Source organism: Corythoichthys intestinalis, chromosome 5 (assembly GCF_030265065.1).
Source record: "Corythoichthys intestinalis isolate RoL2023-P3 chromosome 5, ASM3026506v1, whole genome shotgun sequence".
NCBI lineage: Eukaryota > Metazoa > Chordata > Actinopteri > Syngnathiformes > Syngnathidae > Corythoichthys > Corythoichthys intestinalis.
The window spans coordinates 54465470-54480250 of record NC_080399.1 but is presented as its reverse complement, the minus strand read 5'-3'; the positions used below and the strand labels follow the sequence as shown (position 1 = coordinate 54480250).

General features: G+C 37.7%; 1 protein-coding gene across 2 annotated transcripts in view; it reads left to right on the top strand.

Moving 5' to 3' along the window:
* Nucleotides 1–11659, top strand: part of LOC130915910 (basic helix-loop-helix ARNT-like protein 1) — a 57580-nt gene extending 45921 nt beyond the window's left edge. The window contains exons 15-20 of one of the 2 annotated variants that reach the window (XM_057836129.1): nt 748–898; nt 980–1059; nt 1176–1284; nt 2423–2516; nt 3975–4068; nt 4422–11659. In XM_057836129.1, coding sequence (XP_057692112.1) covers nt 748–898; nt 980–1059; nt 1176–1284; nt 2423–2516; nt 3975–4068; nt 4422–4579 — 686 coding nt within the window. In that variant the 3' untranslated portion in view covers nt 4580–11659. Of the gene's footprint in view, nt 1–747; nt 899–979; nt 1060–1172; nt 1285–2422; nt 2517–3974; nt 4069–4421 lie in introns of both variants that reach the window. The other variant, XM_057836128.1, reaches the window with a different exon arrangement.
* The last annotated feature ends 3122 nt before the right edge of the window (nt 11660–14781 follow it).

Sequence of the window (14781 nt, the reverse complement as noted above, 5' to 3'; positions counted from 1 at the left end):
CGAGAGCTTTGTCTTTTGTCTCAGCTCCTGCTTCACCACTACGGGCCGGTGCAGAGCCCATCACTGTGGTTAGTTTGTGAGTAACATAAAAGTTTAAATTCCCCTCCATGGATGTCGGAGGTGTCAAAACGGGTAAAAACGGTGAAAGGTACTGCTGAATATCCCCTCAGAGGTCCTGGAGGTGTTTGGAAGGTTAGAGTGTCCCATTTTTGGATAAAAAAGTTTAAATTTCCCTAGAGGTTGTGGTGGTTCGTAGTGGGATTTGGTTGCTTTCAAAGCTGGTACAAATGGTGAAAAGTACCACCAAATATAACCCGGCGTAGGTGTTGAAATTACCCCGTGACACTGGCGTTAGAACAAAGGTGCACGAGATAAATTCGCTCTCATTTGTTCTCGTCAATCTCCATACCGGAGGCTGCGTTGGTGCACATCCAATCCGCTCATGGGATAAAGCCACTGTTATTGGCGGTCACGTTTGTCAATCGCCAAAGGAGAGGCTGCGTTGGTGCACATCCAATCCGCTCATGGGATAAAGCCACTGTTATTGGCAGTCTCGTTTATTAATCACCATAGGGAAGGCTCCGATGGTGCGCAGCCAATAAGCTCACGGGATAAAGCTACTCGTATTGGTGGTGTAGTCATCTATTGGAGCTCTATAGGTAGAGCAGCAACAGACTACAATAAAGACGGAGAAAGTGAGCCAAGTGTCACATAAATCATTTAATTAATTTCTTTGGTGTACTGTAGTGCTGCAGATGAGAGAGAAGATTAACACCAACTGTTACAAGTTCAAGATCAAAGATGGCTCTTTCATCACATTGAGGAGCCGATGGTTTAGCTTTATGAACCCGTGGACCAAGGAGGTGGAATACATTGTCTCCACTAACACCGTTGTGTCGTAAGTGGCAAAGGACAAATACAGGATGTGAGAAAATTATGTTGTGAAACAGATGACTTCCACATGGTTGTCTCTCACTAGGTGTCCTTTGATGGAAGGATCAGAATATACTCAATCTGCTGCCTCCCCACAGAGTATGGACAGTGTTCTACCTTCAGAGGGTAAGCTCAAAATACTGACTTGCACATTACAAACTGCAACCATGACCATGGTCTGCTATCAATGATCCTTTACTAAGGGGAAAAAACTACTATTCTGGGTTTCTGTTCACTAGTAGGTGGAGGAAGACGGGCGTTGCAGACGGTGCCTGGTATTCCTGGTGGCACAAGAGCAGGAGCTGGAAAAATTGGAAGAATGATTGCAGAGGAAGTGATGGAAATCCAAAGGTAAGGGAATATTGCTCTTGTAACTGCAGCAACATACTGTAGTTGTAAGGCAACAAAAAGCACTGTAAAATAGGATATCATACAGAAAACTTAGTGTTAGAGAAGCACACCAATGGTCCATCATTTTTTTATGAAAAAAATGTTAAGTTCAATGGACTTTTTTAAACGAAGTAAATTGTAATTAAGTGCAGTGACCCCTCGCTAATTCACGCCCTCAGTCCATCGCGGATTTTTTTTTTCAATTAATACAGATAACCCGATTCTGTCAGGCAGTGCACTGGAGTTGCTTATTAAAGTTAATGATGATTGACAGACGTTTGTCTGATCCTGCCAGAGAAGTGAACTTCAAAGTGCCGCATGCGTAAATCATCATTTAACTTATTAAACAGTTGCTGTGGCAACTCATTGTGTGTAAGTAAGCAGCTTGAGCGGATTTGAGTGGACTCACTCAATGAAGTATTTCATAAAGCCAAACATTTTTCTGCTCAGTTCTTTTTTAAAAGTCATTCGGTAGGACTGTAACGTGTTTAAAACTTTTGACATTTGAAGTGCTTAAAAACCATTTATTGAAATATACATATACTAGTATTTTTTTTATTTATTATTATTATACTTTGGGGAAAAAAAGTGAAAAACATGTCTTCTATCTCTTTCCACTGCTAAATCTGAATGAATACATTGAACATACACACAAAAAAAATGTTTTCTACTTCGCATTTTTCACTTATTGCAGCGGGTTCTGGTCCTTGTTAACCGCGAAAAATGAGGGATCACTGTAAATAGTTTGGTTGAAGTATTCATGCAATCAAAATGTGTTAAAATGAAGTCCTTATCTACTTAAACATTGATGTTTGAAAGTAATTATTATTGTGCTCTAAATGTGTAGTTTAATGTCAGTAAATTATTCTGATGAAAGTAAGATTTTGTAAAATTCCAAGGATATCGTAATTGAAATAGTCCATTTAAATGACATCATTTATTGCCATGCCCTCACAGTTCAAATTGATTAACGTTAAAATATCAAATGTGGGTTATATTGCTCAGCACTAGTCCAAATGTGTTATTGGCTGTTTAAATACTAGTATATATTTTTAATCTCTTATGGCTATTGTCAAATCATTCACTCTTTTGATTGCAGGATCCGGGGCTCCTCTCCTTCCAGCTGTGGTTCCAGCCCTTTGAACATTACCAGTACCCCTCCGCCGGACACTTGCTCTCCTGGGGGAAAGAAGGTGATAAGGGTGCACACAGACACACAATATCTACTGGAAAATATAGTCCTGATGTCATTGTCAAGTCTATGTGGCCCAACAGATGAACAAGAATGCACAAGTGTATTCTTGCAGAGTTAACTACAGGATGTGTGCTCCACTTATCAGCTGGGAGTCTCTTTCTGAAAATACTTGCTTGAGAGATCAATCTTTGCAACTTTTAATGAAATGCAGGTTCCTGCAATCTCAAATTTGTCATCAAATTGAAAAAGATATATACATCATTCTTGGTGATGATGGAGTTTAATATAAATTGGTGTTTTGATGCAAAAATTGGTTGATAACATATATGGTCAGATTGCTATGATTTAACTTCACAGTTGCATATTGCCCTATATTGGTAAATTATTTTTTTTGGTTAAATTGACCAGTTTTGTAGATGTTCTTCACCATTGGGGAGCAGTTCATTTGGCACTATATTGCAAACAGCATTCGCTTATACGCCATGACTCAGTTATAGATTTAAATTATATCACATTCATAAACCGTAGGGTTTAATACGAAATTTGTCCCCCTTTTGCAGCTAGAACGTTATCAACTTTTATTTAGAATATACAGTCAGAATATACAATATTTATTCAACCGTATATTTATTTATTAAACTTGCGTGTTTGTCAAGGGAAAACACTGTAACAATATTTTCCAGAGCCACTACTGAAGTCCATGCAGGAGGAAGTATTTCTATTGCAAATGGTATCAAAAGCAAAAACAAATCTGCTTGGCACAAGGAAACAATTCAAATCAAACTAGAATACTGGTGCAATTATCGGATCTAACTAGGGCTGCAGCTATCGAATATTTTAATAGTCGATTAATCGATGGACTAGTTAGTTTGAATAATCGAGTAATCGGAAAAGGAACATGAAAAATTAAAATACCTGAGCTGAGTCTCAAACGCTATAATTTTTTTTTTTTAAATGAGGATCTATTTACAACAAAAGAACAATTGGCTATCTTACATAGAAAAAGTTTTTTTTTTTTTTTTTTACAATTCTCTTAACAAATGGTTGAGACACATATTCCCACAAAAAAGGGCTAAATATATCTATAAACTAAATTATGAATGACATTAGCTCAAACAAAAACTTTGGAACGTTGGTCTTAACAGGGAGCAGTTGGATTCAGCCATGTGAAAAGAGGCAGACCAGAAGGCAGTGTATCCACTCTAATCAATAAAACTAGATGCAAACACTTTCAAAATAAACCATTACAACGCCACTTTAATTACACGAATACTCGAAGCAACAAAATTTAATTCGAATATTTTGTTCTAATCGAATACTCGAGTTAATCGATTAATCGTTGCAGCACTAGATCTAACACATTTTAATGTAATGTCATTCTTCTAATTTGTTTTGTTGAATTTGAAGGTGAATAACGTCATCTGAAATGTCTGCCTGTGATATGTCATGTTAATAGATTCACAATGGAGGAACCCCTGATCTGGCCACCACCGGGATCCTTCCTGGACCTGATTCAGTCGGCTACCCCTACTCCAACCAGTCCATCATGAGTGAGTTTTACATCCATTACAATTCCAACACAATTACAAACTGGATTGCAAAAATATTGAAACTAATGATGTGGAAGTGAAAATTTCAATATATTATTAAAAATAGAATATAAATGACAAATCAAAATTTTAAACTGAGAAATATATCATTTTAATGAAAAAATATTTGGGGTCTGTAATTCATAATACTTCCACGTCATTGATTAATTTGTATAGTATCACAACTTTTTGGGAATCTGGTTTATACGTGACTAGATGCTAATTTCTGTAGCAAACTTAAAAATACAGCACGCGCTCATTTTTTTTTGATGCACTCAACACTCGGGGCTAATTGATGGCACCCCTCACTACAGGCGACAACTCCCACCTGAGTATCGACATCATGGACGAGCCCGGCTCCAGCAGCCCCAGCAATGATGAAGCAGCCATGGCTGTCATCATGTCCCTTCTGGAGGCGGACGCCGGCCTAGGCGGCCCAGTGGACTTCAGCGACCTGCCTTGGCCTTTGTGAAGAAGCTCAAGGATGTGAAAGACAAACAAAGACCCCCTTCCAGCACCAGAGTCACCAGTAAAGAGTTCAGTCAAAAGGAAATGACTTTCCTCTTATATTTCCCTTTCTGTTTCCTGCACTTTCTGGCCAGCTCCATTGCAAAAGTCTCATTACGAACCAAGAGATGGAAAGATGAGTACTTTTTCAGTGAGAGTTGCCTTCGCAGCAACCAAATGACGGTAGCAGTGACCTTTTGGAACGCTGCTTCTCTGTCAGCTGCCGAGGTCCAAAAAAAACAGCAAAGTCTGAAACATGGGTAGGTTGAAGCGAAGAACGGAGTGTCAGTGTCCGCTTTAGACTACGTGTGGACCCTCTGGATCTTTTCTAAGAAGACACTTGACTTCAACAGTTCCACATGAAGGTGTATTCCACTTCTTTATATAGCGAGGGAGGCATCAGGCTCAGACTTCCACTTGTTAAACTGTGCATTGCATCGCGGTTTGAGTGACTCTTTCTGAAAGTTCCACTTTGCTCAAACTTGCGCATTTGAGTGGACAATCTTGATGAGGAAAGATCTGTCATGGCCTTTTTAGCGACTCTTCAAACAAAGACCATGTTAGAATTTGACAAGAGCAGCAGACTGAAGGGCTTTTAAGGCATAAAAAGTGCCCCCATCGTTTATTTTGACGCTTGCACACTGTCCAGTCAAAGACTTCCTGGTAAGCTCTAAATAACATCAAACTGTGTTCTCAGTCACAAAACCATTTCAAAACATTATCTCGCTGTAACTCAGACCCTGAAAAAGTCCACACTTGGTTGTTCTTTGTTTAAAGGAAAATTAGACCATGAACAAAAGAGTTTAGGGGCACGTTGAAAATAGTTATTTGTCCTTTTTTGAGGATCTGAGGCAGAGAAGTCCTAATATTATGAGATTAAAGTCAGTGTTCGTTATCGTAATACTTTGTGGCTTTTTCCCCCCTCGTATCACTTTTCAGGGAGTTCTTGGGTTATGATGTCCTCGACCTACGATGTTTCGACTTTACGACACCCGTGCCTAGTCTGACATTTAGTCCCCAGCGTTGTAGTTTCTGCATAGTTATTTTAGGCCAGCTAGGTATCTTTTAGCCAGCTGGATAGACCCTTTTTCACCCTCCTTTTTTCATATTATGGCTCGAAAGAAGAAAGCTCGGTTTACGAGGTCCAGCCAAAAAAATGCAATCACCATGGAAATGACGGCGAAAGGAAAGACACATTGGTAAAGATTTGCGCTGCATTCAGACCAATGTTTTGCGCAAAATCGCTTTTTTCGCCAAAAGCCAATTGTGTGTTGACACAGGGCTTACGTCGCCCGCAGTCGAAGTCCGCGAAACGTAAAGACAGTAATGTAAGGAATCTGATAGCATGTATGCTTCAGGTTGCAACGTCAATGTGTTGAGTGCTGCGTTTTCTGGGCTGTCCCTAAACGCACCGCCTAGAGTGAGTGAGAGAGGGAAGGATGGACATACCAAGATTGTTCACAGTAGTCGTATTCTGTGTGTTCGGTTGCAAACCATTGAAAACTAACTCACCATTCACCTCAGCAGTAGTGGTAAGTACAGCATCTTATTCATTTTTTTTAACGTAAATAATGACTTTAACGGTGAAATCAGACTTAGGCAGAAATTTGGGTTACGTCGCCAGCGTAGGAACGGAACTCTTTCGTAACACAAGGACTCCCTGTCTTCTAAAAAAAATTATATGCTAATCATTTTTTCAGAAAAAAAATCTTGAGTGTGTACATGCTCTTATGTGGGTGAAGTTCAAAGTGAACATTGTAATGTAATCGTAAATTGTATCTGATTGTGACTATTTCTAAGAATACTATGGATTTCCGCATGATCCTAAACAAAATATTATCCTAAAATTCTGACTTTCATTTCCTAATATGACGTACTGCTTGCAACATTACAAGTTCTCAGCATAATAATGTGTTCTTGTATTAATATTTTCCTGTCAAACTACCAACTTAATGCTTTAAACATTTCAATTTTTTTTTAATGAGAGTCAGCGTGGCCCTAAACTCTTTTGTGTGAATTTGTCTAAAAATGTTACTAGGGAATTTGGTCCATTTAGTACGTAGAGCACTCGCATACTACATGAAACTCACTGCAGACATACTGTAACACTTGAAGACAATGGCTAGAAAAAAACCTGACAAAAAACGCCACCTAAAATCCAGCCGAGTATGAAGAATGGCTATACTGTATTTCATGGTGGCGTTATATACTGAAAGCGGTTATATTTGAGACAGGATGTCAGGAGGCCCCCTGCCCATATGGAGATAGCATGGCACAATGCTAAATACAACCCAAAAGTCATGGAGGTGGAAAAGAGTGTTATAAAGAAAAGAGTAGTACAACTATTTGATGGCACATTCTTCATTAGAGCCAGTTAGTTTTCAAAACCTATTTCAGTTGACATTAAATCGAATGGAAAAAAATCTGTCCAAATCTGTCCATTGGCTCATGAACTATTTCAATTTAAGGGAAAGACAACACCTAGTATAAACAATCTATTTAAGTATGTCATTAGTGATTTTCTTAGACCTCTAATAATAGAAAAAAATAATGTTTAAAGGTGCTTTGAAATACTGCACAGTGATCCCTCGCTACTTCGCGCTACTAACTTTGTTCCCTCAGTCCATCGCGTTTTTTCCCCCCAATTAAAAACTAAATTAATGCAGTATTTTATAGAGCTGTCCCGATCCGATCACGTACAGGGGGGCAAATAAGTATATAGTCAACCACTAATTGTGCAAGTTCTCCCACTTGAAAATATTAGAGAGGCCTGTAATTGTCAACATGGTTAAACGTCAACCATGAGAGACAGAATGTGGGAAAGAAAAAAAAAACAGAAAATCACAGTTTGATTTTTAAAGAATTTATTTGCATTTGGAAAATAAGTATTTGGTTAATACCAAAAGTTCATCTCAATACTTTGTTATGTACCCTTTGTTGGCAATAACGGAGGCCAAACGTTTTCTGTAACTCTTCACAAGCTTTATACACACTTTTGCTGGTATTTTGGCCCATTCCTCCATGCAGATCTCCTCTAGAGCAGTGATGTTTTGGGGCTGTCGTTGGGCAACACGGACTTTCAACTCCCTTCGCAGATTTTCAATGGGGTTGAGACCTGGAGACTGGCTAGGCCACTCCAGGACCTTGAAATGCACTTACGAAGCCACTCCTGTGTTGCCCTGGCTGTGTGTTTAGGATTATTGTCATGCTGAAAGACCCAGCCACGTCTCATCTTCAATGCCCTTGCTGATGGAAGGGGATTTTCACTCAAAATCTCTCGATACATGGCCCCATTCATCCTTTCCTTTACACAGATCAGTCGTCCTGGTCCCTTTGCAGAAAATCAGCCCCAAAGCATGATGTTTTCACCCCCATGCTTCACAGTGGGTATGGTGCAATTCAGTATTCTTTTTCCTCCTAACAAGAGAACCTGTGTTTCTACCACAAAGTTCTATTTTGGTTTCATCTGACCATAACACATTCTCCCAGTCCTCTTCTGGATCATCCAAATGCTCTCTAGCGAACCGCCGTGTAGTTTCTTCAGCAGGGGGACACGTCTGGCAGTGCAGGATTTGAGTCCCTGGCGGCGCATTGTGTTACTGATAGTAGCCTTTGTTACTGTGGTCCCAGCTCTCTGTAGGTCATTCACTAGGTCCCCCCGTGTGAGTCTGGGATTTTTGCTCCCCTTTCTTGTTATCATTTTGACGCCACGGGGTGAGGAGGGAGTTGAAAGTCCGTGTTGCCCAACGACAGCCCCAAAACATCACTGCTCTAGAAGAGATCTGCATGGAGGAATGGGCCAAAAATACCAACAACAGTGTGTGAGGGTACATAACAAAGTATTGAGATGAACTTTTGGTATAGACCAAATACTTATTTTCCACCATGATTTGCAAATAAATTCTTTAAAAATCAAACAATGTTATTTTCAGTTTTTTTCCCCACATTCCTTCTCTCATGGTTGAGGTTTACCCATGTTGACAATTACAGGCCTCCCTAATATTTTCAAGTGGGAGAACTTGCACAATTAGTGTTTGACTAAATACTTATTTGCCCCACTGTAGCCTCTGACTCTCGTTCCTACCACTTTTCTTGGTCAGGCAGTGCATTGGAGTTGCTTATTAAAGTTAACGATGTTTGACAGACGTTAAAGGTTTGATCTTGCCAGAGACGCTTGGAAGTCAAAGCATCAAAGCGCCACATGCGTCAATCATCGTTTAACTTGTTAAACAGTTGCTGTGGCAACTCATTATGTGGACGTGAGCAGCTTGAGCGGATTTGAGTGGACTCACTCAATGAAGCAATTAATAAAGACAAGTATTTCCTACTTTATTGTTTAAGAATAATTCGGTGAGAGAGTAGCATGTTTAAAATTTATCATTATCTCATTTGAAGGAACTGAATATATATTGCGGGAAACACTCCGGTGACTTGAAGTTCCGCTTTGAGATGTGTGATACATCATTGGAAAGCTTAATATCTCAATTTTCTGGGGGAAGAACCATTTTTAACAGGAGGGCATTTTTTATTTTTAAAAATTTTAAACAGCAAAACCCTAACTGTAAGTGAGAGCATGAGAGGGCATAATTAAAGACGCCATGATTTTAACGAGATATTACCGCTTACTTACCTCTTTTCGATCAAAAACTCATGTAGCTTGTATCACCGAGTGTCAAGACACTGTGCCAATTCACAGCTGGATTTTGGGTATTTTATGGGTGAAACATGGTAATAAAACAAGGGTCGTGATGCAGAAATCGCAGACATCAAGGAGTGGTCGAGATTTTCTTTTTCATATATTTACCCTTTTAAACATTTTTTTTTCTATTTTTCTTTGTTTGGATTGATTATTTATCTTCTAAAATATTGTAGGAAAATGCGACAGTAACAAAAAAAATACAATTAAGCAATAGTTATGAGGTAGATATCCGTGACCTATTTAAAGACACTATTTTTTTCACTGTGATGTAATTTGTTTAAAAGTTTAAAATATGTGCGTGAATATTTTTTTTTTAAGTCATTTATTTTTGTTTTTTTAACTAAATATTAGACATCAATTAATGACGCCAAAAATTATAGACATTTCGAATAATAAATATAATGACTTCTTTTTATGACCGGGTTGAAACAAAAGCGGTTGCGCGGTGTCTGTAAACGGGTCTCCAGGGTAAAACAGACAAATAAAAATACTTTGGGGGCTTAATGCGCCATGAAACTGCTATGGCAGCATATAGACGTATTGTTCTATCAAACACAACAGTTCTTTTGGCTGAAAATACAGCAGTTTACTTTAAAGAGGGGTGCAAGAGCAGAAACTGCTTTTTCAGCCTTTTCTGTGTTTTCCGCCATATACATAAGATAATTTTTTCAATTATAGTTTGAGGAAAAAAGTGAAAAAAACATTTCTTATATGTATTTCTTGTCAATGCTAAATCTGAATAAATACATGGAACACACACACGCAAAAAAAAAGGGTGGAGGGGGCGCTACTTCGCGGTTTTTCACTAATAGCTGCGGGTTCTAGTCCCCATTAACTGCAAAAAACGAGGGATCACTGTAGTAACTTACTTTAAAATGATAACGTGCCATATTTTGGACACAATCCTACCCCAAAAAGTTATCCTAGATCCTAATTAGTCTTCCTTTCTCAGCTGCCTTAACCCTGCTTACGAAACCATCTAGAACAGAATATGATTTCACACCCAGATTGAGCTCAGATGTTTGCAGTATGCTAGCATGCTATCCATAGGCTTCCTATTCTCTTGTTGCTGTTCTGTCTTTCTGTCAACACGTACTAGTTAGAACAGCGCTAGAAAGCAAGACATGATCAAGTAAACGTTCCCCGATGCATTGTTTTTTGGTGGAATAACTATGAAATGGTTTAAAAAAAAAAAAAATTAAAAAAAATAATTTTTGAGATGTACATTACATTATTACAGTCATTTTTGTTTTCACAGCACCTTTAAACGCCCCCAAAAATTATGCTGCGTATGTGCAGAGCCATGTGAAGGCTGTGAATCAGATAAAGGAATGCTCATAAACGCCAATATTCTCAAACACACGTATGATATAGTAATAAAATGAATTGGCACACAACTATTTTACTAACTGTACCTGTTCAATCTGTCGCAGTCTTCCTCTTTTCTCCATCTGAGAGAGAGTAAAGCTCATTTCACCTCTTGGGTCTCCCTATATCATGCAGCTTCATCCCTCAATATCCTGAACACTGGCATTCTGACACGTTTTTTGTGAAGAGAGAAAATCTGCGTATAAAACGACTATTAGAGTGATGGCTGACGCAATTTTATTCTGTATAGCTGCATGATACAAAGTGTATGAGTGATCACAAAAAAGGGCAGACGATGTGGGAAACTTGCATTTGATTAGCTAAAATTTCAAAATTTCTGCCACTATTCATGATGACCACCGTATTTTTCGGACTATAAGTCGCAACTGAGTATAAGTCGCACCAGCCCAAAAGTGCAACATATAACATATAAGTCGCACCGGACTATGTCGCATTTTTGGGGCAAATTTACTTGATAAAATCCAACACATAGAACAGATATGTCATCTTGAAAGGAAATTTAAAATAAAAATAAAATAGAGAACAACATGCTGAATAAGTGTACAGTATGATGTTGTTACATGATACATGAACAACGAAATGCAAACGTGGCCGGTATGTTAACGTAACAGAGCTATTAAGAGTTATTCAGATAACTATAGCATAAAAAAGATATTTACAAGTTTACCAAACCATCAGTGTCACTCCAAAACACCAAAATAACATGTGAAATTATATAATAATGTGTTGATAATTTCACACATAAGTCGCTCCAGAGTATAAGTCGCACCGCCATCCAAACTATGAAAAAAAAACAAAACTGCGACTTATAGTCCGAAAAAAAAACGGTACTTCCGGGAAAATAAGGGCTTTTATTGGCGTTTTTCTCCACAATTACGCATCAGGCAAAAACTTTTTTTTTTAAAATATTAAAGTAATTTTCTGAAATGCACATAACATAGGTGCTGTATTTGTTAATACCATAGTGTGTATTGGAAAGTCGGAATGTTTTCAATTACATTATTTAACAAACAGTATGAGGATAAGCAGTATAGAAGATCCCAAACCTCGAAAATCCTACTGTAACAAAATGCTCCTCTCCATCATGTGATCACCCCAAGATATTGTTTTCTTCTGAATATCGAGGAATAGGGGGAAGATAACCTCGAAAAATTAGTACAGAAAGTCAATACGGTAGAAAAAAATTACAAATGGGCTTTCCCGTCAACTTCGGCGCACTCAATCCACCATTTTACGAGCAAAAAGTAATTTAAAAAATTTTTGGAATATGCCACAAAAGCTAGTTCTCTCCACACGGGCAGGATTTTATTTTTTCATATAATTGCTTTCTTAAAGTCTCTCTATTTATGATTTTGCTAACACTCAATCATCAGATTGTTAGCGCAGCCCCAATTCCAAGCGCTCCATTTGAGCCGAGCTACAGGTAGAAGACAGACTGTCGGGTTGTCCAATCTGTCTGCTGTAGTGCTTTTTCCTGTGTTTTTAAAAGCTAGACACTACAATAAAGTGTTTTCCGTGTCGATTACCCGTCCCACTGGGACAATAATGTATCAAACTATAAATATTATGTTAAGAGTATACTTTATGCAAATATATGACTATGATGAGTGTATTGTATCGCAGTGAAATATTTTTAAAATAAAACTATTCATCTCTGTCAGTTCAGATGTGTGTGTTTGTATTATTTGGAATAAAAAAAAAACTTTCACCTTCATGGTTGCTTTGCTTGGGCATTTTCATCCAATCAAGCAGATCTGCTGTCTTTTTACATTATGATTGACTTAAAATATGTTGTCAAAATACTTCGCAACAGAGTTAAAACTTGCGACTTCTGTTTTACAATTCCTCTAACCAAAACAACAGTGGAGTGGCATTACTCATCAAAATCCCTAGAAAAAAGACAATTTGGAAATGCCGCCTCCATCTGCCATGATCATGTCACGTGAGGACAACATGAAGAAATAGCCTAAGAGTCGCCAAAATCAAAGTAGTTTTGTATTTTGTTGATTTAATGGCGGTGGATGGAATCGCAGTCAGGGACCTGAAAAGCTCTGAAGCAGCCAGTTGAATGTCCTAATACATGAATATGGGAATTTTGTGTTCATGAAGGCAGATGTCAAACCAAGACCGTGCCATTACAAAGCAATAACTGGTATAAATATGTTCAATTTGACCATAATTATGTGTGATGCGTCACAGCTAAGACATCATTAGCATTGCATTAGCTTCAAAAATCAAGAAAAAGAAAACACTCATCTACTACAAGCCATACTCAGGCTTTTTACCCTAAATCAAGGGCGTGGGTTTGCATAGGGATGCTAGGGACATAACACTACCGACTTTTTAGGATGATCAAATTGCCCCACCATTTTTTAAGCAACATTATTTGCATTATATAATGACTTCAGTTCTATATGTCATTTAGATTGTATTCACATATGCCGTAAGGATGGAATTAACCCTACTATTATCAAGTGATTTATTTTCATTATGTTCAGACTTACATTTACCCCTTTTAACTTGCTGAATGTGCCAGTCCATTTTTTCCCCCTCAAACGCATGTTTGATTGGTTGATTACTTATACAACATGTTGACAACATGTCGCCTCCTCTGCCCCCTTCAAAGAGGAAGGATATTAGGTTGTTTTTTTTTCTCCAGCCAACAGCACCAGCAGCTACTGCAAGTAATGTAAAAAGACGTCAATGTGGTGGAGGTGGGGAACACACCACAAATTTTGCTACTGATAATCCAACCTGAGTTAACATTAAACTGTGTGAATTTGCTAACCTGCAAAACTCGAGTAGGAAGCTGCTTAGAGAGAAGTGTCCTCCTGTATGTGCTTTCTCCTTAAACTGTTATAAATGTAGTGAACCGAGGTTTGCTCCCTTCTCAATTATCATTTTTATTTTAGTTATGTGGCATTAAAACAGCCCAAAGGAGCTTTCATTTTCTGTTGCGTTTGGCTGTGCCTGTGGACAAAAGCCGTATCTGAAGGAAGGCTCCATTTTTATTTATTTTTGTTATTTCCTGAAGAAGTTTTTTTCAGTTATATTTAATTAATTTATTCAGACAATGTTGAGTTGTCTTAAAACAAATGTTAATTTTTTTTTGCATTTGCATAGTTAACTGATTATTAAAGTTTGAATTTATTGTGTATGTTAATGTAATTTATGTTCAAATATCGCAATTTAAATTGGCTAATAAAATCCAGACATTTGTTTTCAAAATGTTTCTTTAGTAGTTTTTGAAAACAAAGGTTTGACTCGAACGGTTTAGCACCTGAACCAATACATATGAAAGTTATCATAAGTCAATACAGACTTATTTTGCATTGATCGTTTAGCCTATCAATTAATTAGGTTGATATTCGTTAGAAATGTAGCCCTGACCCCCATTCACCCAATCAGTTTGGTCTTATTAATGTCCTGTCCCCCAATGTTGAGACCAAACCTATGCCCTTACCCTAAATGCATAAATTCAAGTGTTACATGTTGTTGTTCAATTGTTGTTTTATGCTCCACCTTAATTAATAATTTTTTAATAATTTTATAAATTGTGATTTATTGACCTGTTTTGCACATGCACCAATTGTTTTAAATAAAAAAAGAAATGGAATCGTGTTGTCCAAAAGTTTTATTGCGATCAATATCTGCAATAAAAAATAATGAAATACTATTTGTGTTTATATGTACAGTTCCCTCCATAATTATTGGATTTATAATAATTTTGTGTTTTTTAGCTTCTAATATTTTTTTTTCTCCTAAATAATATGGGACCTGAATGGAAAAAAAGAGAAAAATCCAACCTTCAATACAAGTGCATTTATTCAGTGGGGGAAAAAAATCCCACATAAAGAAATAATTATTTGACATCAAATAAAGTGTGTCACAATTATTAGCACCCCTGGTGTTAATACTTCGTACAACCCCCTTTTGCCAACAAAACAGCACCTAATCTTCTCCTACAATGTTTCACAAAATGGGAAAAGACGGAAAGAGGGATCTTCAGCCATTCCTCTTTGCAGAATCTCTCTAAATCATCCAGAGGCCTGGGTCCTCTCCTCTATACTCTCCTCTTC